This window comes from Pseudorasbora parva, chromosome 16 (genome assembly GCF_024679245.1).
Source record: "Pseudorasbora parva isolate DD20220531a chromosome 16, ASM2467924v1, whole genome shotgun sequence".
Lineage (NCBI taxonomy): Eukaryota > Metazoa > Chordata > Actinopteri > Cypriniformes > Gobionidae > Pseudorasbora > Pseudorasbora parva.
In genome coordinates, this window is record NC_090187.1 from 5,599,905 (window position 1) to 5,625,713 (window position 25,809).

The 25,809-nt window shown below is 39.9% G+C and overlaps 1 protein-coding gene across 8 annotated transcripts in view; it reads right to left on the reverse strand.

The window, feature by feature from the left end:
* LOC137043908 (segment polarity protein dishevelled homolog DVL-3) overlaps positions 1-25,809 on the reverse strand; it is a 74,471-nt gene that overhangs the window by 37,042 nt on the left and 11,620 nt on the right. For 6 of the 8 annotated variants that reach the window (XM_067420433.1, XM_067420439.1, XM_067420434.1 and 3 more), the window contains exons 2-5: positions 18,176-18,245; positions 9,903-10,027; positions 440-582; positions 220-355 (exon numbers count right to left, since the gene is read on the reverse strand). In XM_067420433.1, coding sequence (XP_067276534.1) covers positions 220-355; positions 440-582; positions 9,903-10,027; positions 18,176-18,245 — 474 coding nt within the window. The remainder of the gene's footprint in view (positions 1-219; positions 356-439; positions 583-9,902; positions 10,028-18,175; positions 18,246-25,809) is intronic. The other 2 variants (XM_067420435.1, XM_067420438.1) reach the window with 1 other exon arrangement.

Genomic DNA, 25,809 nt, shown 5'->3' on the forward strand with positions numbered 1-25,809 from the left:
AATTTTCTTTTTTGGGTGAACTAACCCTTTAATGAGCTAATCAATGAGATGATTTTGATGAGTTTTCATAAACACTGTGTGGGCTGGGAAGGGGGCTTTGCATTATAAAAGTTATGTCAACAAAGATAATGTCTGCATCAGACTTCTATTTCAAAAGAGCAAGAAAAATCCTTGTTTTCCATGATGCGGTCTGTTAAAGTCTGTCAGGGCAAGTCTCACCTGCTTGCAGAGTCGTCCTCCTCGGAGTCGAAGAAGCTGGTGGTGTCCAGCTCACTGCTCATCAGCGTGGAGGAGCTCTCATAGCCGGCGATCTCCGGCCTGCGCTCCGGCCGAGAGTGACCGTTCAACCGGCCTCCTGCAGCAGACAACACTCAGCAAACAACTCTGCAGTGTTTCCTCATCCTCGCAAAACACACAGGACAGTAGTGTGTAAACTCACCATGGTCATGTGCATCTTTCCTGCGAGGCCTTTCTCTCTCCCGCTCTCTGTCCCTCTCCTTGTCTTTGTCTCTCCGCAGCGATGGACCCACCTCAGGCTCAGTATCTTTGCCCAGGTCGTCCTGACTCCCCGCGGCATTTGCACTGCATGAAAAGAGGAAATATGAAAGATGAAGGCTGGGTGTTCAGAAAACAGAGAGTGATAAGCACATTGCTGAGCAACACGTGCTACACACACAATTCACACTTGTAGGCTTTTTAAAGATAAGCTAGTGATCAGTCTGCTCTGATTGGCCAGCTAGTTTGCTGTATTTGGTTATGTTGGAAATCTAACTCTAGGATGACCATATTTTGATTACCGAAAACCAGGACACTTGGCCTGGCACTGGTCTGAGATACTCAAATGATACTCGAAGTTTACTCAAAGATGCCTTATTAATTTCAATACATTTAATTCAATACAATTACATATAACCAAAATCTCTATGTCCTGGGAAAACAGGATGTTTGGTCACCCTACTAACGCAACGCCCCTTCTCATAATCAGGTTTCCGCTCCCGAGGCATCATGGGCAGCTGTAACGGTATTATATTTTTAATGTAGTGTCAGTATTGGAAGTCCATATGATATTTTTTTTGCTCTCACAGCAAAAAAAATAGTGTCTCCTTGACATAGTAAAATCACTAACCCAAATATTCTCTGGGGAACTGTGTAAATGTGTAACATGGTGAAATTGGTGTAGCTTATGCTGCCTTCATGTGCTATCGGAATTATCGTAAATGTGAGTTTCCAAGGTAAAATTGCACATGAACAATTTCATGATATCGTGCTTACCAGTGAGAAGTTCGGAAATAATTTTGATACCCATTTTCCTGAGATGGGCATGAAATACAATTTAAACAGAACTACTGCTGTGTCAGGTATGATTTATTAGATTGTTCCCCACAACAGGTAGATTGTCTTGTCTTGTCTTCTCATTAATGTATCGCATTTTTACATATATGAATAATCATTTAAAGTATTGTATGTTTTATACACAGTGAAGAATTGACTGAATTTGACCGAAATTACAGAATGGTCAGCCAACAGACCTCGATAGCGTCGTGAATGTTTATGTGGATGTCAGCGCAAGGCACAATAACGTTACATAATAATGTATAATTTTGGTTTTAATAAAGATTTTGCCAATTAATAGGCAAGAATAAACCATGATTCCTGTTCATTCCGACCACAAAGCACTTGAATGCAACAAGCTCGTAATCACAACTTCTGAAATGAGAATTATGACATTTCCGATAGCAGGTGAAGGCAGCATAAGTCGTAGAAATGATGGCAGGACAATTTGTGTTGTCTGTTTTGTAACTTTACATATTGTTGCATGCAAACAGATGTATTACATACTGAAGGAAAGTATAAAAAAGGCATAATAAGGTGCTAGGGCTAGGCAGGAAACTACTATATCATAATAATAATAATAATAATAATAATAATAATAATAATGCGTTCGATTTATATAGCGCTTTTCAAGGCACCCAAAGCGCTTTACATTGAAGGAGGGAATCTCCTCAACCACCACCAATGTGCAGCATCCACCTGGATGATGCGACGGCAGCCATATTGCGCCAGAACGCCCACCGCACACCAGCTGATTGGTGGAGAGGAGACCAAGTGATGAAGCCAATCAGGATATCATCGAGATTGAGATAAAATATATGATGATAAGCACTGGACATTTTTACATGGATATTTCTAACAGCCTATCACACAGCAGAACTTAACCTGACAACAGCCAGCCAGTGCTTGTTGCTGATAAAAGTGATTTTGTGTGAATGAACGCTGCACTTTCGCCTGATACACAAACTCACACGTGACGCTGACAGTGTTTTCACGAACGCTGCACTTTCGCCTGATACACAAACTCACACACATGTGATGCTCACAGTGTTTTCACGAACGCTGCACTTTCGCCTGATACACAAACTCACACACATGTGATGCTCACAGTGTTTTCACCTCTGCCATCTCAATATATGAAAGAGGACATGAACACATGATCTTCTCATCTCCATGGCAGCTTGAGAGAAACTTCACAAGCTTTTCTTTGCTTTATTTGGGAAAATCTAACGTAGAAATTCACACTGAAACAAAGATCTTCACGACAAATGTCAAAATAAAAGTTCGGTTTAACTTCAAGAAATTATGACAGAAATATATCACTAAAGTATGCTCAAATCTACTTCTCAAAAGTAATACAAATAATTTTAAGGAATATTATAACCAATATATCATCAATTTTTCTGTTGTGCAACATATTATTTGACATAAAAATGTTTTGTTGGAAATTAATTGTTATATTTTCAATTCATTACATTTTAAAATCTAATTTTAATTGTTAAAAATGATATAAATCTGTATTAAATTGAAAAGCTTAATTAAATTGTTTAAATGTATATACATTTGTGTTAAATCACAAAGGTTTGTATGATGAGTATTGTCTAGCAAGCATTACAGCTATTCTTTATCAACAGTAACTACAGTAAACATTCCCAGTGAAAATTATGAACAACAATAACCATTCTCAACTCAGAAAGTTCAAACTCAAAGAAAGCTGCAAGTGATTTGGCAGCATAAATGTCAGCTGATCCTGTGTGTGTTTGGGGCAAAGTATAAGCATATAATTGCGTCTGTGTGAGAGGGACTTCTGTGCCCGTTTGTTTTGAGGATCACCAGCAGAGGGAGCTCACAGTTTGCTGCTGTATTTCTCTTAACTACAGGCTGTGCTCAGTGCATTAATAATTAATTAACCTGGACACAAACACACTCTCACAGAGGGGAGTCATGCTGCCTGATAGACAGAACAGGAAACACACACACAGACAGGAAACACCAGCAGGACAAACAACTATGCACACACATGTGGTTACACGCAGATAAAGAGACCCGCTGACCAACAATACCACAAACTGACCTGTGGGAAAACTACAAGCCTGGAGGGCCACACACTGATACAGACAGAAAAACAACAATATCTAAATATAAATAGGGCAGCACGATTTTGTCAGTTTAATGGTATTATTTTGACTAACATCGAGTGTGAAAATTGAACTGTGAAATTAAACATTTCATATCCCAAAAGACCACAACAATACCAACCCTTGGTTCCATTAGTATTTTTTCCATTCTGTTTTTTTTTTTTTAATTCAATAAAGAAGAAAGCCATGAACCAATAAAACAGACCTTTCCTAGTGAAAAAGAAGTTAAAATTAGGGTTGAGGTTAAATTACATGCACCACATCCGCTCAATCTAAAGAGTGTTTTTGACACACTTAAGTATAAGTATCTTTATAATTCATTTCATATAATTAATTCTTTTGTCTTTCAAATTAGGTTAAAATGAACTGCTAAAGCATTTATGGTAACTAAAATATACTTTAATGTCATTTCGACTGACCCTTGTATGCCATCAGGTTTATGAAGTTGCAATTTATTACATGTAAAATATATTTACCTTAAAGGTGAACTATGTAGTATTTTTGCAGTAAAATATCCCAAAACCACTAGGCCAGTGTTATATATTTTGTTCAGTTGAGTACCTACAATATCCCAGATGTTTCCAACTATTTGTAAATTGTGAGAAAATTGCTATTTTAACTAAGGACAGGGACGTTTCAGCATTGCATTTGAGAGAGTCGCCTGTCAATTGCGTCATATCTGCGTTACCCTAGGTTTCGGCTTTTATTTGGCAGGAGCGCTTTACTCTTAGCAGTGTGAACAACTGAACGCACAGAGTAAAGTCATAACATCGTTTTGAACACACTTAAATGTATCTAATATGATAAACAAAGCTCCATTACCTCAAAATCATAACCGGAAGAGCGGATCTGTGCAGGCGCCCGGCAAATGAGTCCCGTCCCGTCATAATAAAAGTCCCGGTATTCGCGAGGCGGGTATTTGTTTAACAATCGCTCCAGCAGCTGTGCTCAGGTCCATAACACTCGGTCCTGCTCTGCTTTAGACTACAGTAACGTTAATAACCGCATGCATGAACGTGATTTCGGCCCGAGTCCTATTTTTCACCGGCTGTGATGAGAAGACCACATCTCCCAAGATGCTCCACTCACACTTTGCGTCATCCAACTACGCATTTGTTTTGCATAGGCACCCTCCAGTGGACAAAAGCTGCATAGTGCACCTTTAATTATAGGCTAATACTGAAAAACAAAAAAAATAATCAAGTATTTTCTTTACATGTGCTTACTTCAGTCTACCTAAGTATACTAAGAAACACATAAAAGTGTAGTCTCTTTAAATACACTTATGTGGTCTTGTCTTTCATTGCTATTATATTATTTGCAGTCACATTTTGTGGACATTCAATACAATTAAGTGCACTTCTTGTGCTTTTCACAAGGGTTGATTTGAAGCAAAATAATGTATATAAAATTCTCCATTAAAAAATATGAACAACTTGAGACCAAGTGTGAAAAGACTGTAACAATGAAACTAAATAATGCACCCTAAAGAAAAGTGACGATGCAAAATGCCACTCATTCACTGAAGCTTTTATCATGATATACGGTAATATCCCAATATTGAAATAAGTTTTAAAAAAACAGGTTTAATAACATTTTCTTATGGCAAAAACTGAACATTTAAATACAACAAAGCAATACACAAAAATGTATAAAGTAAACAAATGTTAAACAGATTAAAGTGCAAAACAATTTTGAAGGACAATAGGTGGGCTATCAATCTACAATAAGGTTGCACTAGAAGTTATTAATGTTAGTTAATGCAAGCATTCTGTGTTAGTTCAAGCAGGCCGCGTAGTCAAGCTCCGCTATCAGCTGATTGGAAAAATTCCCAACCCCGCCCATATCAGCTGATCCGATTCCTATGCACTCAATTGGCAACTCTCAAACAGGGCGCCAGCCTAGGGCTGGGCGATATGGAGCAAAATATATATCTCAATATATTTTGCTATATCTCGATATACAATATACGGTGACGAGTCTGCTTACAGACTGGAGGTTGAACAGCTGGCTGTCTGGTGCAGTTATAACAACCTTGAGCTGAATGCGCTCAAAACGGTGGAGATGATAGTGGACTTCAGGAGGAACATCCCAGCACTCCCCCCACTCACCATCATGAACAGCACTGTGGACGCAGTGGAGTCATTCAGGTTCCTGGGAACTACCATCTCTCAGGACCTGAAGTGGGACAATCACATTGACTCCAATGTGAAAAAGGCTCAGCAGAGACTGTACTTCCTTCGTCAGCTGAGGAAGTTCAACCTGCCACAGGACCTGCTGATTCAGTTCTACTCAGCTGTCATTGAGTCGGTTATATGCACCTCCATCACTGTCTGGTTTGGTTCAGCTACCAAATCAGACATCAGGAGACTGCAACGTACCATCCGGACTGCAGAGAGGATTATTGGTGCCAAACTGCCAACCCTCCAGGACCTGTACTCTTCCAGAGTGAGGAAGAGAGCGGGTAAAATCATCACAGACTCCACTCACCCCGGACACCTCTTGTTTGAACTGTTACCGTCAGGACGGCGACTCCGATCACTGGCCACTAGAACATCTAGGCATAGGAACAGTTTCTTCCCACAGGCCATTTCCCTCTTGAACAGTTAACCCCCCCCCCCCCCCCCCCCCCCCCAAGGCAAATGCCTGTAAGTGCAATTATTCCCACTTTTTAGTGCAATATCTCCTAAACTCAGGTGATTACTTATATTACTTATATTATTTATTATTTATATTTATTCTCTCCACCCAAATACTGTAAATGCTCATAATCTACGTCTTCTGACTAAACGTAACCGTGACCTTATACTGTTCATATTTTTCTTTATATTTTTATTCTTAGAATTTTTTATTACCGTGTTGTATTGTATTGTTTATGTGCACTGGAAGCTTCAGCACCAAAAAAAATTCCTTGTGTGTGAAAGCACACTTGGCAATAAAGCTCTTTCTGATTCTGATTCTGATATATCTCGATATCTTTACAGGAAAAATAACCCCCTAAAAACTACAGCAAAAACAAATATGCCAAATACCACAAATTCTTTTGCAAAGAATTCTTTTCACAAAAAAGTGCAAAGAGGTAGTCAGCTCATGTAGAAACAAAGTGCTTTTGCGACATTTAAAAAAAAAACCTCCCTGAGTACATAAATAATAATAATTTAACTGTAAAAGAAAATAAATAATATTGCCTTTTTTTCATTTATTTCAAGCTTTCAAAAGATTAATCAAAGACTCCCTTTTTTACACTTAGGCCTAAAGTAAACAGTAAGCATTCTGCAGAAAGATTGGGGCATGACTGAGATATAAATAAACTGATTTTGTCATAACACAACTTCCTGTTAAATTTGTATCAAAATTCAAATAGTAGATGTCGCGCTCTTTACTAAAGCGTGACTGAGCGCCTCATCATGCGGATCATGTAGGCTACGCATGAGCCGATTTTCACTTCTTTTCCAGTTACAGAACGAAATATGAATGTCAGAAGGTAGGCTATATGATACAGTACAACTTACAGAAGAGCACTGTACTGTGTCTCAGGACACCCGGGATGTTGCGTTTTTTCCCTCTTGGTTAAAACATGAATAGACCTATTCATCATAATCCCGTGATAAAGCTGACAAAATAATAATAGTAATGATATTGCAATACCTTTTAAATGTTTTCAAATGATATGCGATCATTTTGACATTTTAACCGAAAACCATGCGATCAGTTAGACACAAATCATAAACTGGCATGATTGCGACCGCGTCTCGCACCAAAAGTGTCAATCACCTGACTGTGGGTAAAACTTGCAATTTGAACTATGATGAACATTAATATTTCTTTATGAATTTTAGCAAGTAGTTGTGTTAGAAGGAAAACATGGTCTCTAAACTGAGTCCTGAACAACGCGCGTGCTTGTCAACATGATAACTAATCCTCACCTGGTTGTGGAAGCCGCCGTGTTCAATGAGACAACACGCGAGGGGAGGGGGAACAAAAGCAACGAGGTGGGAGGCGCGCGAGCGGGGGCGAGCACAGCACAGAGAAGGCAAACAAGCAAAGGGGCGGAATCAGAATTAAATATAAACAATATATCTATATATATATACGATATGTCCAAATCCATATCGAATTGAAAAAATATCTCGATATATTTTAAATATCGAGATATCGCCCACCCCTACGCCAGCTTCAGTTCAATCGGCTCCTTCTGCTGCATTGTGTATGTTCATTATCGTGATATATCGTATAACCTTAAACCGGCACATGTCTAGCTTTGACTAATTAAACTGCAGTCTTTCGCAAGCTTAATAAAGGCCATAACACAATTCGATTAGCTGTGCATCCCTAATAATGCTTCACTCCCACCATGTTTTTCTCTTTCTTAACCACTTCCACATTCCCATCAAAAACAAGCACACAAAGCAGTCGATGTCTTTGTAGGTAAAACATCAATCTAAATCGATGAGCGTGTCTTTTCCTACGAGGGGCTGTAGGGTTGATTAGATTTACTGGTAATGGGGTCCTCGGCTTATTGGAAAATTTATACACACGGATCTGAGACTCGCGCAGCTCATCCTAACACACTCCTTGTGATCAGACAGATGTCATTAAAGGTATTGACGTGCTAGCACTCTCTGGGTTAGGGCTCTGATTAGCTCACGTTAGAGGAAACTGCCTTTGAGACTGAAGGATAATGAGAACATGTCAACACCGAGCGCTTCCGGTCTCTAACCACCTCCAGTGACTGTCTATCTGGGGAAAACCTGTTTAGATTTTTGTCATTTGCACTAATATCTAGTGATCCATGGATAATTCTGCAATTACATTTTCAGCTGAAAATAAATTTACACAAAATGCCATTTGCACTTTTTTTTAAAGGGGACCTATTATACTCCTTTTTACAACATGTAAAATAAGTCTATGGAGTGTGTGTGATATTTTAGCTCAAAATACCCCACAGATCATTTTTTTTAAAGCTTGTTAAAATTGCCACTTGTGGGGGGTGAGCAAAATGTGCTGTTTATTGTGTGTCCCTTTAAATGCAAATAAGCTGGTTCTCCCGGCCCCCTTTCAAGAAGAGGGCGGAGCTTCAAGAGCTCATGCTCCAGCATACGAGCAACAGCAAAACAGGACAATCTCACGCACTGAACATGTCAGAAACTGTCAGAAGTTGTGTTCAGCAGAATCAACCTTTTTGAAAATCCAGCATTGAAAAGTGTACCGAAGCACTGCTACTTGGGCACAGAGATATCACTAGCACATAGCGATCGCTCAACAGCCGGAGGACGTGAGGATGTGAGCCGTGATATCTCTGAAATAGCAGTGCTTCACCTGTGCTTCCCCATAATACTAGTCCCAAGTAAATATCTGCCTAGGAAATCGTCTAGTCTTAATCTGCATCGCTATTTGTACTTGTTTTTAATACGCAGGCCACAAGTAATTATTATTATTTATTTTTTTGATCACTTTTACTCGGGACATGCTAGCTGGCAACATAGGATTCCATTCATTATGCTAAGCTAAGCTAGCGGTGCCAAACCCTGCCAAACTAAAACAATGCATGCACTCACACAAAAATGCATTTGCCCACATATCTTAATGTAGGAAAGAAGTTAAATACGCCCTATTTCTAAAAATAGTGACGTGTTCCTTAAAAGACTAAACATTGGTCTGGAGGGTCTGCTCTGTATTTTCAACTCCACAAGATCAACGGGCATAATTTAATCGCCTTTTCATCCATCGCTTCTCTATCCGTCATTGTGTTAAAGCCGCCAATAGCACGTCAGGTGGTTAAGCCGGTTTGTGATTGGTCCCCGCAAATTTGTAACAGAAGCAGGATAAAAATATGTACATGTTTGTAGATGGAGCTGCAGGGCGAAATCAAATCGCCGGCAGATCCGGCTGGGTTTACCTAGTCTAGAGACTGCTTTTGATTTATGGGAATTATACAAAAAAAAATTGTGAGTGGATTTTTACCATTATAGGCTGGTTGCTCTCCCACTGCAGACACACATATGTGTTCAACCACCTTATAAAAGTGCATTATAGGTCCTCTTTAATGTGGCGTGACAGATCACTGTCTTAGTTAAAATGGCAATGCGTGCTAACTGATACTCTCTTCTGCTTTACTACTAATTATAGCACAAAATAACTTACACATAACTTACTTACAATTTACTGAAATGTATTATATTTCATGAAGTAAGTGAAATTGCTTAAACCGCGGAACAACGTCCATAAAACAGCTTGTAAACAATGTGTCATGTAACATTTCACAAAACTTTAATTTCAGTGCATCAATAATATCAATTGAACTGAATTGAATTGAAAGTGTTATTTTGGTCAGTGAACAAGTTAATAGACACACACACACACACAAACAGACACACACACACACACACAGAAAAAAAAGTGACAATAAGAAACAGCTGTGGGGTTACTGACTGGAAGGAAGGGGGTCTGGAGTCTCCGATGCCTCCTGTCCTCTCCAGAGGGGGCGGCAGATCGGCCTGAGTGTCTGCACACACTGATCCACCGTCAGAACCATGAGAGCCGTCTGCAGACACCAGCTGTACAGAGACAGACAGAGAGAAAGGAATTAGCTTATCTACAGCATCTGTGACATTGATAAGCCTAATGAGCACTTAAATGTTTGGGGTCGGTACGATTTTTAAATGTTTTTGAACAAAGTCTCTTCTACTCACCAAGCCTTCATTTATTTGATCAAAAGTACAGTAAAACCAGTAAGAATATTAAATCTTAAATAACTGTTTTGTATTTGCCTATATTTTAAAATATAAGTTATTTCTGTGATGTCAAAGCTGAATCTTCAGCATCATTACTCCTTCCTTCAGTGTCACATGATCCTTCAGAAATCATTGTAATGTGACAATTTGCTGCTGAAATCAGTTGTGCTGCATATTTCTTTGGAAACAATGATATACTTGTTTTAGATTTCTTTGATGAATAGAAAGTTCAAAAGAACAGCATTTTTATAAATAGAAAAATACTGAAATACACTAAAAACACTTTTAATCAATTTAATGCATCCTTTGCTGAATAAAACTCTTCGTTTATTTCCTATAAAACAAAAACATCACTGACCTCAAACTTTAAAACGGTAGAGTATGATATTTCAGTTTTGTGGCCATACTTTGAAAATTGTGTGTATTCTAACGTTTGTCCCAGTGCAACAGATTTTCATTGTACGTATTACTGTAAACATGTTGATAGAGCTGAACTTGTATTTAACCTTAATTTATAAGTGTATTGCCTGCTTAGTTTTCTCCATGTTAAAATCAACTCAGTTTTGAGGGCCCAGCTGGCATGTCATAATTTAGTAGAGGAATAAATGATTCTGAATACCATGAACCCTGATCATTAAGAGTCTCTTGGAAAGAAAGCATTCACATCCTGCTGGACAAACAGAGAGCCTCTTATGCGATCACAATGAGCTGCATTGGCGTCCCAACACCACCCTAAATCTGATTGAATCTTCTTGTTATACATGGGATATTTCAGGAGTGTTTTTCACCCACCCTGTGACTTCACTTAGATAATCCAATCACAACCAACATGGAAGAAGACAATGTGCTTTAAGAGCACAGCAACACATAGAATAACTTTCCTGTCACAAACGAGCTGTGACGAATAATAAACAAGATACCAAAGGTCTGTCGCATAAAGCTGGTTTCAGTTCCTACCCAGGTAAGTATGAGTTTAGTTTGAACAAACTCAAGCTCAAGACATATTTGTCAGTCATACATAAATAAAACAGGTACAAATTTTTATAAAAGGACTATTAAACTAAATGTGTATTAAATAAACAATAACCAGTTTATATATGTATCATCAATACAATGCTTGTTTTACAGCTAGCCAGATTTTAACCATGTTCATACTTCTTAATTAAATACATTTAGAACAGATTTATGTTGACTCTAAACAATTTACATAAATGGATTTTTAAAATATGATTATTTAAATAAAATCAAATAGATGCAAACTATTGGTTAATAAACTATGCCATGAGTTTGCATGAGTGCATAAATCTTTCCTGTTTCATTTATACATTTCACAAATATGCGTTGTATTAAAGGGGGGGGGGTGAAACACTCAGTTTCAGTCAATCTCATGTTAAAATTGAGTGCCTATAGAGTAGTATTGCATCCTTCATATCTCCGAAAAGTCTTTAGTTTTATTATATTTATAAAAGAAATATAGGCTGTACCGAGTCTTTCCAGAAAAAAACGAGCGACTGAAGCCGTTTTGTGTGGGCGGAGCTAAAGAATGACGAGCGCGCAGCTACTGCACGAGAGCGTCTGAAAGCTCACATCCTCAAGCGTGGAGATGAAAACGTTACCCTAAATAAACCATGGCTATCAATCAGATTCAACTAATACAGATATGATCCAGAATCAGATCCGGAGGCTGAAATAAATTTAACAGGAGAAACAGCAACAACAGCAGGACGTCCGTCTCTGTGGTATGTACTGTATTTAGTGGCCTGTCAACATTTGTGTGTCTTTACTCTCAGTTTATGAGGACATGATTCGGTTTATGGACTATTGTATGCGACTAAACCTTAGCAGTAGCAAGCAAAACGGTTTTGCATGTCAGACTAGTGTAACGTTATACAGAGAACAACAATGGAGTAACCGTTAGCGCATTTGAATGACGAAGCACGCTTTGTGAGAACGCTAGGTTTATGTTTGGGTGGTTTTCCAATAAACAAACTGACACCTATATTGGTCAGCTAAACAAATGTATTTAAACACACACCATATATTGCATGCTCCATTGATAAATTAACTAACGTTATACACGATCTTGTTGTTTACTGATGTTTACTTAAGCGACGATAGCCAACAACAGACATTTGAAGCAGTTTTACTCACCGCCTGCTTCCAAAGCATGGCCGTGAACCTTTATCGTCACCGCTTCATCAAAATCACACTTCTTTGTTAAGTTAACTGTTGATTTCGTGAAGTCCTGACAGCAGAGACCGTGGAGATCCACTTTTGCGACCGAAGCGTATGTTGTGACGCTTCCCGTCATTTCTGCGTTCATATCGGTTCAAATGCAGCGCTGTGCTGTGCTGAAGCGTTGAAGTCGCTTGACGTCACCCATAGGAATAAAGTGGAGCGCGGCGCGCTGCACCTGAGAGCAGTGTTTATGGGCGGCGTGCATCTAGTCACGCGCGCGCGCACCCTACCGGGAGAATAGCCCGTACGGCCCATACAAGGACCTTCCGCTCTATCGACGTCAAGCCAACCCATACTCGAAAAAAACTGTCCAACATTAGTTTTTGAAACTTTGTCTATGTTTAGGATGAGAATCCAAGTCTTTAACAGTGTAAAAAGCTCAGTATGCATGAAACAGCATTCCCCCACCCCCCCATTTTATTTGCAATTCAAATACATGAACCTTATATTTATTTATTATTTAATTATGTATCTGTTTGTTTAGGACCAAAATTAGCCCTAGGTTAGTCCAAAAAAGGCCTCCATATCTTGTAGAACTGTATTACATATACACACACGATCAGGCATAAACATTAAGACCATTATGACAGGTGATGTGAATAACACTGATTATCTCTTCATCACAGCACTTGTTAGTTGGTTGGGATATATTAGGAAGCAGGTGAACATTTTGTCCTCAAAGTTGATGTGTTAGAAGCAGGAAAAAAATGTCAGGCATAAAGATTTGAGCTAGTTTGACAAGGGCCAAATTGTGATGCCAAAACGACTGGGTCAGAGCATCTCCAAAACTGCAGCTCTTGTGGGGTGTTTCTGGTCTGCAGTGGTCAGTATCTATCAAAAGTGCTCCAAAGAAGGAACAGTGGAGAACCTGTGACAGGGTCATGGGCGGCCAAGGCTCATTGATGCACGTGGGGAGTGAAGGCTGGCCCGTGTGGACTGATCTAACAGACGAGCTACTGTAGCTCAAATTGCTCAAGAAGTTAATGCTGGTTCTGATAGAAAGGTGTCAGAATACACATTGAATTGCAGTTTGTTGGGTATGTTTCCCAGTTCTGCTGGAAAACCTTGGGTCCTGCCATTCATGCGGATGTAACTTTGACACGTCCCAGCTACCTAAGCACTGTTGCCTCTTTGAGCAGGATAATGCGCTCTGCCACAAAACCAATATGGTTCAGAAATTGTTTGAGGAGCACAACAATGAGTTTGTTATATATACAAAGAGGTATGCAGAAAAGCATTTGTGAAGCCACAACACGCACAACCTTGAGGCGGATGGGCTACAACAGCAGAAGACCCCACCAGGTACCACTCATCTCCACTACAAATTGGAAAAAGAGGCTACAATTTGCTTGAGCTCACCAAAATTGGACAGTTGAAGACTGAAAAAATGTTAGAATTTGCCGTAAACAGAATGAGATCATGGATCCATCATGCCTTCTTACCACTGTGCAGGCTAGTGATGGTGGTGTAATGGTGTGGGGGATGTTTTCTTGGCACACGTTAGGCCCCTTAGTGCCAATTGGGCATCGTTTAAATGCTACGGCCTACCTGAGCATTGATTCTGACCATGTCCATCCCTTTATGACCACCATGTACCAATCATCTGATGGCTACTTACAGCAGGATAATGCACCATGTCACAAAGCTCGAATCATTTCTAAAATTGGTTTCTTGAACATGACAATGAGTTCACTGTACTAAAATGGCCCCCACAGCCACCAGATCTCAACCCAATAGAGCATCCATGGGATGTGGTGGAACGGGAGATTCGTGCCCTGGATGTGCATCCCACAAATCTCCAACTGCAAGATGCTATCATATGGGCCAACATTTCTAAAGAATGCTTTCAGCACCTTATTGAATCAATGCCACGTAGAATTAAGGCAGTTCTGAAGGCGAAAGGGGGTCAAACACAGTATTAATATGGTGTTCCTAATAATCCTTTAGGTGAGTGTACATACACACACACACACACACATCTAAGGAGTTTAAATGGGACAAAAGCAAATATCAAAGGTTAATATATTATGGAACATCCTGTTGGCAGACTCAAATGGATTGACACTGGATCTAATTTTAGCTGATGGATGCCAGAAAAATAAATCAAATTTGAACAGAACCATGTGTTTTACAGCTATAAATAAAGAGCTGATATGCACTACCAGGTGCTGGAGTGGTGCAGTACCGCTCTGACCACTAGATGGCCCTCGTTCCATCACACTTGCATTGTTCTTTCCATGCCTGCGAGTTCTTTGACGGACAGAGCCAAGTCCCTCCCCTGCCCTTCCACAGGCTTCCACAGACTCAGCTCTGCATGGGAAAGTTGCTGGTGTGAATCTGAAACGGGGGCAGTAAAAGGACACACAGCCCCAGGTTCCTGCCTCTCCTGGCCGCCGCTTTGGAAAAGCGCATCTGAAGATGGCAGGGAGTAAAGCAGCGATAAAGACTGCACACCTTGTGTTTCTCAGTGGAAAGGGAGATTTGAGAGACAGTAATCTGGCTATGTAGCCTCACTGTGTGCGTGTGTGTGTGTGTGCGTGTGCGTGTGTGTGCACTTCAATCCATGTGAGGAATTGTTTGTTTCTCTTGGCTGAAAACAACAGGGTGTGTGTGTGTGTTTGGAAAAGAGTCAATCAGAGGGAGGTGGTGTGAGTCTGACTTACTATATAGAACAGAAAGATAGGGAATGTGAAAGTGTGTATCTTACATGTGCATTCAGCTGTAAATTATACAGTGGTATGTAAGTGCATTGAAACTGTGCTCCCAGGTATGAGTCAGTGGCAGTATATGTGTGTGTGTGTGTGTGTGTGTGTGTGTGTGTGTGTGTATGTGCAGGTGTATGTTTCTTTCTTTAAAGTCCAACCGAAAACTGTACAGTCTTAAAAATAAAGGTAAAAAAACATTTTATTTCAGAATATTTTAATATTTAATACCATTATAATAATTTCCACTACAAACAACCTTTTGGGAAAAAAAATTTCCATGGATGTTTTCCAAATTCCAAGTTTCTTCATGGAACCATCAATGACTCTCAATGTAGAATCGGACTTGATTTCATTTGAAAAGGAGAAAAGGATGTTCTGGATCAGTGCAACTCTTTAGAATAACATACACTGATGAATCATTCAAATATGAGACTTAATCCCCTAAATTATGGCTGTGTGAGTTTATGGAATACAAGAGTCACGCGTGATGTTATGACTGACATTGTAATAACCATAGCAACAGTTTGGTGTCTCACAGATAGCAATGAAAACATGAATGCCGGCAGTTGAAGGGGTTCGGTGATTTGTTATTTTTGACAATGAGGCAAGTTAATGTGTTAGTTAGTCCATTGTATTAACATCCAGTAATTTGTAGTAAGCCACCATCAACAGAGTTAGCATGCTATGTTTAAACTGATTAAACAGGCCGCATCTCAACCATAATATCTAGGTTACCCCTTGCTAGTTATCCAGTTCAGCCCCCAACACCACACCTCAGACAAGATCTCAGCCTCCAATCAACAATAACTACACTATATTAAAGGGGATGAATGTCATTTTTTGACTGCACTAAAACATACATTTATAATAATATTTTTGCAGATATTTAGGAAACATGTTAAGTACACATATTTGTTTTTCTGAAAAAGCAATGCTACAGCCAGTTATTCTACTTTGGAATGTGTGTTCCATGTCAGAATGTGTGTTTTTGTTTTGGTCTGTGCGATTCCGCCCACTGCCAGTTTACCCGATAGTATTTCAACACCCTGGGTTGCCAGTTGGCAGAAAACAGTGTACTGCAGCAGCAATGGAAGCCAGCAAACAAACTGGGTTAGAGATCGCAGATTCTACCTTACCTAACAAGCCTTGGCATCCATCAAAATATGAACAAAAGCATATTAAAATGTGGATAAAACAATTAATCAGCTTAAGGAAGTCTCCTCGCCTTCCATTGTTAGTTGCATTCACTCTTGTTGCATGTCCTGTTTTTTATTTCTGGAAAAAATCCTCAAAATGATGCAAATATCGTCATTATGCGTCATCGGAGGACTTTTTGGCCAGAGGTTAAAGACTACCGCCAGTAGAGGTAAAATATTTCCACATGTTTTCAACCTGTCCATGGGGAGTGGGAGTGGCATCTCACTCTCAGCGCTCGGCTCGGGCAGCTGCAGGCATTCATGTTAACGGAGCGGCGGAGCAAAGTGAGTGTTTCAACTTTTCAAATTGATTCCTATTAAAGCTAATCTTCCACAGGCATAATCTAAAACCGCGCCAGACTGAACACGCGTTGTGAATGTATGCAGATTCAAACGGTTATGAATCAGCGATTTATGATTCGGATCACGTGTCAAAATCATGAAATCACGGCTGCGTCCGAAACCTGGAAAATGCTTCCTTCGGAGGACACATTTGAAGGCAGGAAGGCATCAAGCTGCGTCCGAATCTAATGTTAGCTTCACTTCCATTCATCTGATGGATTTTTGAAGGCAGCGTACATGTGTCCTTCACTGCCTTTGATATCCCACAATCCTGTGCTTTCCATTCAGTGACAGTTGAGCTGGGGGGAAAAGATGGCGTCCAGAAGTTGCGATTGCGGGACAGTTTGTGTGTGTAAATGTACGTTTTTTTACCAACATATTATACTTCTGACGTGATTTCTAGTGAGAAATCACTACTGTATTAATGAAATATGTGTTTAGTTCTCACCAAAGCTCTCTCTAATTTGCAGTGGATCATTAAACTGTAACACTGCCTTAGAAGTCTGTCCGAAATCCGTTACAAAAGTAAAGTCTGCCTGTAAAGTCATTGTCTGATGAGGCAACGAGTCAGCTGCCTAGGTTTTGGGACACAGAGCACGTGACACTGGCAATCCGAATCATGAATCGATTCACTGATTCATAACCATTTGAATCTTTATTTGAGGATTGAAAACAAACAGGGAAGAGAAGAAAATGCTGAATAAAGTCATAGTTTGTGTGATTTCTGGACCAAAATGTATTTTCGATGCTTCAAGAGATTCTAATTAACCAAATTATTTCACATATGGACTACTCTTATGATGTTTTTATTCCCTTTCTGGACATGGACAGTATAGTGTGCATACACTTTCATACAGTCTCGGACTAAATATAGAATATCTTAAACTGTGTTCCGAAGATGAACGGAGGTCTTACGGGTGAGTCATTAATGACATCAATTTCATTTTTGGGTGAACTAACCCTTTAAATTACCTCAAGCTTGAAATTGATTCATGAGTCAGGATCACATGATCACCAAAAGTGAAATTAATTTCTTGAATTGATCATCATAAGAAATCCTTGCCATGTGGAACAAAGCGCCCTTCATGAAAGTGTTCAGTGACTTTCGTTAGGAACGACCCTTCGAGTAGCATCTCCTTCCTGAACTGGCTTTCAAATGGTGCAAAAAATACCATTGGCTATCTTAATATTCTCTCTTGTGTCTCTGGGACAGACAGAGGAGGAGCAGATGTTTGCTAACCACTAAACACTTGCGGTCAATTTAACGCATCCAAACACACACTCACGCCTGACTGGCTGATCTCCAAGCTCCTGTGTTCAGAGACACTCACACTTCCCTCACACCTGGGCCTTCTAATCAAACCTTTACCGCCAACATAGAGAAGGACGGCCCTGTTACATTCTGAGGTTAATGAAACGCAAGCAGGAGAAATGAGATGAGGGAGATCTATACAGTCTGTATAAGTGTGTATGTGTGAACGCTAACTCACCCATGACACAACACGTCCGTTGAAACACGGTAGTTTGGCGTTGTCATCCGAAATCTCTTCCTTCACCACCCTGTAGAGACATAATGAAATGACAAATCTGCTAAATGTTTCACCTAACAGTTAAACGCTTCACTGGAAATATAAACAAAAACATAGACTCAGACAACAAATCCTCTTTAATTTGATTCTGCTGAATCAGTTAAAACAATTATATGGTTTTGTTTGAGATCACCTGTAAGCACAGACACACAAAGAAACTAGACTGAAGAACGTGAAGAAGAATGTGAATGTTTTGCCTCTTAGCGAGGCATTTGTTATAGAGCGCAACAGTCGTGTCATTCTTGTTCTCCATAAGGAAATTGATTTTGAATGATAACTTATACGCCTTTAAAGATTAAGTACATTTGCTTCTGCTGAAGCCGTCAGCCTGCATGATTTCAACATAATCGTGTTTAACAGCAGAGTTCATGGTGCAAAACTACATTACCCATGATGCTGTGCAAAACATTACACCAGAGTTGCAAAACGCAACTTGCTTCAAAATAGTTGTTTAGCTCCACCCACTCTCATGAAGAACTAAATATGAGTTCCTACAATCTCCCTTATATGGTTGTTTGTATATATATATATATATATATATATATATATATATATATATATATATATATATATATATATATATATATATATATATATATATATATATATATATATGCATATTTGGCAATAAACTTAAAGGGTTAGTTCCCCCAAAAAATTGATGTTATTAATGACTCACTCTAATATCGTTCCACACCCGTAAGACCTCCGTTCATCTTCAGAACACAGTTTAAGATATTTTATATTTTAGTCCCAGAGCATAATGCAGTCAATGCCCACTTCACTGTCCATGTCCAGAAAGGGAATAAAAACATCATCAGAGTAGTCCATATGTCAGTTAGTTAATTAGAATCTTTTGAAGCATCGAAAATACATTTTGGTCCAAAAATAACAAAAACTGCGACTTTATTCAGCATTAATAATCATTAATTATTCAGCATTATTCATCATATCCAGCCTTACGGGTTTGGAACGACATGAAGTTGAGGGATTAATGACAGAATTTAAATTATTTGGTGAACTAACACTTTAATCTGATTAATGTAATTTTGAAACTAGCAAAAGAGCCGTGGGATGAAATGCATAAGAAATTAGTCCTATACTAGTATATTGATGCAACAAATTATACACAAGAGCATTTTATGTTCCTGACAAATGTCTTGAAATGCAACCTCTGAAATTATTCAGGTGTGTTAACTTAAGTACAAGCAGAATAATTTACCCTGAGCCATTGAAATATTAGAAAATCATGCACCCCCGCCTTGCATCGTGGCCAAATTACCACCTCGGGTGTGTATTATTTCTAATAATTCAATTGCCAGTTGTCAATTATCCTTTTGTTTTCTGGCTGGTGGCCAAAGCATTTGCTGTTGTGGTCTGTTGGTTGTTATGGCATCACCAGGTGGTTGCTAAGGTGTTCTCATTGGTTGTTAATGCAAGCAGTTGCTATAGTGTTCTTGCTGGTTGCTAGAGCATTTACTATTGTGTTGTTGTTCTGGTTGCTAAATGGGTGCTTACTAGCTTAAAAGAGGCCATAGTAATAGTGAGGGGCTTGACTTAGCAAACACTCCTAAATAAGTAAAGCCACAATGATCAGTTCCTTTTCTAAAAGCCCCCTCACACACACACACACACACACACACACACACACACACACACACACACACACACACACACACACACACACACACACACACACACACACACAGGTTAATTTAGTCTCCCATAAAATAAAATTCATGGCATGCACCTCCTAGTACCTCCCCCTTCCCAGCTGCTCCTTAAAAAGGTGCTGACCCCACTGACTCCTGTCACCATGGAAACCTTTGTCAAAGAGAAAGCGGGTGAAAGACAGCTGGCTAGGTTTGCTGAAACAGACCATGTCATCTATTAATAATAAAAATCTATTGAGTGATCATGATTGCATTCATGCAATATAAATCAAAACCATGCGGAGCTCTTTAATCACACACATCTCATACCAAACACCGAAGCAGTGGTGACAAAACAGAGTCGGTGCCTTAGATGCACAGAGGACATGCTTATCACTTCCATGACTGACCAACAAATACACGTGAATGCTTTCCTGACATGTTGCAGCCATAAATAGCATGCTCATGGAGCTTAAACAGACCATCTTATGCATATTGCACACAAAAAATGGCAGCGTTTGAGAACAGCAAGCTTCAAACTGATCTGAACTGATTGCTTTACTGCTTCCTCCCCCTCAGAAGATCAAACTAAATTTGTATTAAGTGAATTCAAACCGAGATTATGAAATCTGATGTTTTATCTTTTTTCCATCCACATTCAGGGCTTTATTTGTGTCATACATCATCTCTCTCTCTTTCTCTCTTCCTGCCAGATGAAGCTGATCTAATGAAACCCTTCGACAGTGACTGTATCTGCTGAATCTGTTCGAGTGATGAGTCAGAGCCTCGAAGAGCTCATTCGGTGTCCCAATATGCTTGTGCCTATGTGTTCGTATTGTAATCTTCTACAGCCAAAACTCAGGCTTTGGTTAGATTGTGTTGTTGATGCCCAAAATGCCGTCTTAATAGGTAGCATGCAGGCAATGAGAGGTCTCTAGCAGCTTGTGCTGTGTGTGTTTGCGTGAGTAACAGATTATATATCCCACAGGCCTCTAGAATCTGGCATTAGCACAATGATTGTCAGCTCTCAGTAAATTTCAATCTGAGCACTTTTGTTACTTTTACTGAGTGGATTTCACATTGTTCCACAGTGCAGACGCTAATCCGACTTGGGCTATGCAATAAAAACTCAGCAGGATGGTGACATAAGAGGCTCAGAGAGCAGCTCTCCTCCTCCTTTTCTCATTCTGTTCTTCTTCTCTGCTCTCCTCATTCCTTTAGCAGCATGACGTCCCATTTCTCCTAAAGCAGTTTCATGTGAAATCCTCAGCTTGGATAAGAACAGAACTACTGCTCAAAATGTTTGACTTCCTGTTTGGCAAAATTATAAAATGTTGTAATTAAAGCCTATAGTCATCAGGTCAAATGACAAAAACAAATGCACCATTAAAGTCGTGCAAGTAGCAATGGATCTTTTCTTCCATATTGTGACATACATTAAAATATAACGGATTATCAGAAAAGAAAAAAATGTATGGTGGGGACTTGGTTTTATTACATCGGTTGTTGATTGGATGTTGAGATGTGGGCGTGGCACTCAAAAGTGGAGTGAGATGAATGTTAGCTTACAGAGGCAGGTTTAAGCAACTAAAAACTTTAAAAATAAATAAATAAAAACATGCATGGATGAATTGTCTATGACCTGCATTTAGAAAATTGATAGGGTGAATTTTCATTTCATGCCAACTTTTAAAGGGTCATGAAACCCCCCTGCTGCAGCGGTGTTTTTTCACACCTTCGATTTGAAAAGGCTTGTTAAAAGGGGAGTGGTCGACTGTGAAAAGGTGGGATGGTATTGTGTGGAAAGAGGGAATGTTTGCATAAATAGGGGAGTGTCAGTAGGTGCATTAAGATTAGCGATACCAACAGCAGCAGTTACAGTGGTTCTGAGACATGTTCTTGGTTCACGTTGGCATTGTTTACAACAGTGAGATTAAATGAGGGATGAGTACAGCGAATGAGAGAGCTATGAGTGGCGTGCAGCAGAGATCGCAAATCATTCAGCTCTTCAAACCAGCATAATTCAGTGAGAAATGAAAATAAATGTTATTCTGCATGACGAAATATTTTGCAAACGTGATAAAACTATATTTGTCCAAAAATGCACGCTGTTTGGCAAGATGAACAACGCGCCGACGTGATAAGAGAACGTGAACCACCCAACATGCGATGTGATAGAGATGTGTAATTCTGGATCGGGGTAAAAGCGAAGGGGTTTGAGGCTAGTCTCGACCGCGCATCTGAAGCACAGAGCGACGCGCGCTGGGTTGCCGTGACGATCCGCGCGGTCACTCGGCAGCTAAATCTATATTTGTCCAAATATGCAGCACACTGTTTCACTAAGAGCCCGAACACATGCGGTTTAGTGCATGGCTGTGACCACAAATAAAACAGAGAGGATGTGGCTTTTGTTCATTATCCTACAGATCGGTTATTTTGCACTCCTGACAAAAATTAGGTAATGCTTGCAGGTTCGGCGTGCGATTGCTCAAGTTAATTTTACTTTACCGAGCCTTTGTAGCAAAGGCTTCCACAGACGGCGCCGGTTACAGCTTGCTCGGCGCGCTTTACGTTATTTCGTATCAGCACAACGCCTAGCTTTCCTCCCTGACTTTTCCGCACGCTGCTTCCAAAACTTCCCCACCATATCTCTACAATAATGATGTAAGACGAGCCTGACAGAAGTGACTGTCTCATGCATATTAATAACTAAATTATCTTGTATGCATACTACAGTGCAGGGATTGGACTGAATGAGCTTCATGTCATGAATATATATCGAGAATTGCTCCGAGCGGTCGACGTCAGCATGTGCCCAGCAGCCCATACTTGGGCCGAAAAGGCCGCGCCGACGTCAGCATTTGTGACGTTGCTCCGACTAAGCTTTTCAAACCGGAAGACAGAAATCGCTCTGAAAAATGCAAAAATAACTATTTTCACATATGAATACCATTAATGAGTACCCTTAGTGTTTTCAATGATGTGCAGCCTATACATATCTGTTTACATCTCAAAAAAAGTGTTTTGGGGTTTCATGACCCTTTAAGTACTGAAGCCATATGATAGCTTTGTGGGAAAAGAATGTAAATGAGATCAAAAAGTGAAGGCAGATGCGGAGGGTGGGGGTAATGCTATGACCAAAATTTTATATTCAAACAACAACTTGCACAGTGGGTTCATGAGTCATATAGATACTGTTATGGTACATTTTTGCTTTATAGACCATGGTCAGTTTACATATGGTCCCAGTTTCGTTTGGATCCGAGGTAGCATGTGACGTTATAGGGGCACAATCATTTTGTATACGTCTGCCTGTGGACCAAGACAACAACGGCTATTTTTACATCACCACATCGTTGTCCTCCTCGCCCAGGTGCCCACTGGTGTTCAGTTGATGAGCAGTGAGTAGATCTAAAGTAGCTGTTTAAGATAAGATTGTGATAATAACAATATTGCAATGCCACACAGACGTTGTGCTGTTCCTGGCTGTGGAAAAACATCATCTTTGCATAAGCTGCCGAAGATGTTTCAAATGGATTTCGTTTATTTTAACAAACTTCCTAGTCATGTCAGTGCTGACTTGCGTATTTGTACCGTACATTTAACCAGCGACGGTTTTAAGAACAGGTCGCAATACGATACTGGCTTTGCCCAAAAACTTTCGCTCTAAGTTTAGGCTGTGCCAACCGTTCTGGAACCAGCAAGGACCCGCAAACTGTGAGCAGCGTATTTTATTTGTAAACCGAAAATGACAGTTAGTTCATGCAAAAATGAAAATTCGGTCAATAATTACTTGACCTAATGTCGTTCAAAACCCATAATGCCGCATTCACACGGGGCGTACGCGTCAACGCTTCCCATTTACTTTGAATGGGTGACATCATCCGTTGCCGAACTGAATTGTGGGTTCCGTCACGTCGCTTCACTCTGTTTCGTCGCGCAAGCGGCAGAAGTTGAAGATTTCTCAACTTTTCAAGCGCCATCGCAGGCGTCATCCAATCAGATCACCCTATGCAAATATCCTAGAGCAGGCGCTAGCCAATTGCATTCATTACTGCTCCGTGAACCATCCAGACGCAGCTCCTGGACCAGTACGTGATATTCTTGCCGCTGTCGGCGCTTTTTTAGGATTGAATATACCCAACAGCTTCGAGCACCTGTGCAGTGCACTGACAACAACTACACGGCCAATCGCATTCGCATATACAACCGAATCGGCATCCATTTCGTCTCACAGACTAGCTGTCAAAAAAGGCGCTTTTTTGTGTTGTGGTCCAAGCGGCAAGTAAGTTAATGTGATTGGCTGTTGTCACTATGACGATCGCGTCAGCACCAAGCTTCAGCCGTGCCCTCCGTCAAGCGTTAACGTCTACGCCCCACGTGAACACACTGTAAGACCTCCTCCGTTTATTTTCGGAATACAAATGAAGATATTTTTGTTGAAATCCGTTGGCTCAGAAAGGCCTTCATTGACACCAATTATAGAGAATAGTTTTACTGTTACGAGAATAGTTTTTGTGCGCCAAAAAAACTAAACTAAATAATGACTTATATAGTGATGGAAACTTATATAGTTTCAAACAGTTATGAATCAGCGTATCGATTCATGATTCGGGTCGCCAATGTCACGTGATTTCGGCGGTTTGACACGCAATCCGAATCATGATTAATGAATAGCGCACAAAAACGATTCTCGTGGCTTCATAAAATGATTGTAGAATCACTGTAGTGAGATGGGCTCTGTAACGCCGTCTTTAGTGCCTTTATGGGTCTTAAGAGAGGAAATGACATTGGTGTCAATGAAGGCCTGTCTAAGCCATCGGATTTCAACAAAAATATCTTCATTTCTGTTCCGAAGATGAACGGAGGTCTTACGGGTGCCAAACGACATTAGGGTAAGTAATTAATGACAGAATGTTTTGGGTGATTCAGCAACAGTCATTTTTGGGTGAACTAACCCTTTAAATTCATAATGAAAAACGCTAGTATTTTTTGTCCTAAGAACGCTCTGTTTATAATGGCTGAATCTGTCTATCACGCAGCGCAAGTTTATCTGGGAGCCAAAACTCCTGTTACAGTGACGCACTTACACTAGACAATAAATCTCTTACTGTATTTACAAATCACGCTGAATTTATGCAATCAACAGACTGTCATCTGCTCAGTGCTCATCCCTGCAATGGGAATAATCAACACTTTTCAGCAGCTGTAACAGTAAAAAACGTAGTAAACGTCTTTGAGAGGGTTCCACATGAAATACTTTTTTCATATGTAAAGATGCTAGCCAATCACAGCAGTGGGCGTTCCCACTGAAGTCTCACAGCAGACACACCCCTTTAAACAGAACATTCAAACCAGACGCTAAAATCAGGACGGAAAATAGTCATTTATTTCTAAATTATGACAATTTATATGTAAAATCATATTAACATTATAAGTGCAGCTCAGGAAACATAATTAAATTTTTAAAAATCGAGTTAATGACTCCTATAACTACTGTTACTGTACTACTGTACTAATGTTATTTACAGTACTTAGGTCAAATTGTAATTGTTAGGTGTATTGCAAAAAACTCTTGCTGTAAGGTTAGGGACAGGTTTGGTTAGGTTTAAGGGTGGTTAAAGGGATAGTTTACCCAAAAATGAGAATTTGATGTTAGTGCCTCATTAGTGCCTGTGTGGATCGGTCGAATGAGGCATCTATGTACACATATCCATGATCGCACCGTTGTTTTGACCTTCTCCAGCAGAAGTAATGGCGTTGGGAATACTGCATGAGATTCGTCTGATATGAGGTAAAAAAACACACACATACTGTTGGGTTTCTCGCAGAAACCGAACGTTTCTTTTCTTAAGACATCATGAGCCACAGGGTTTAATATGG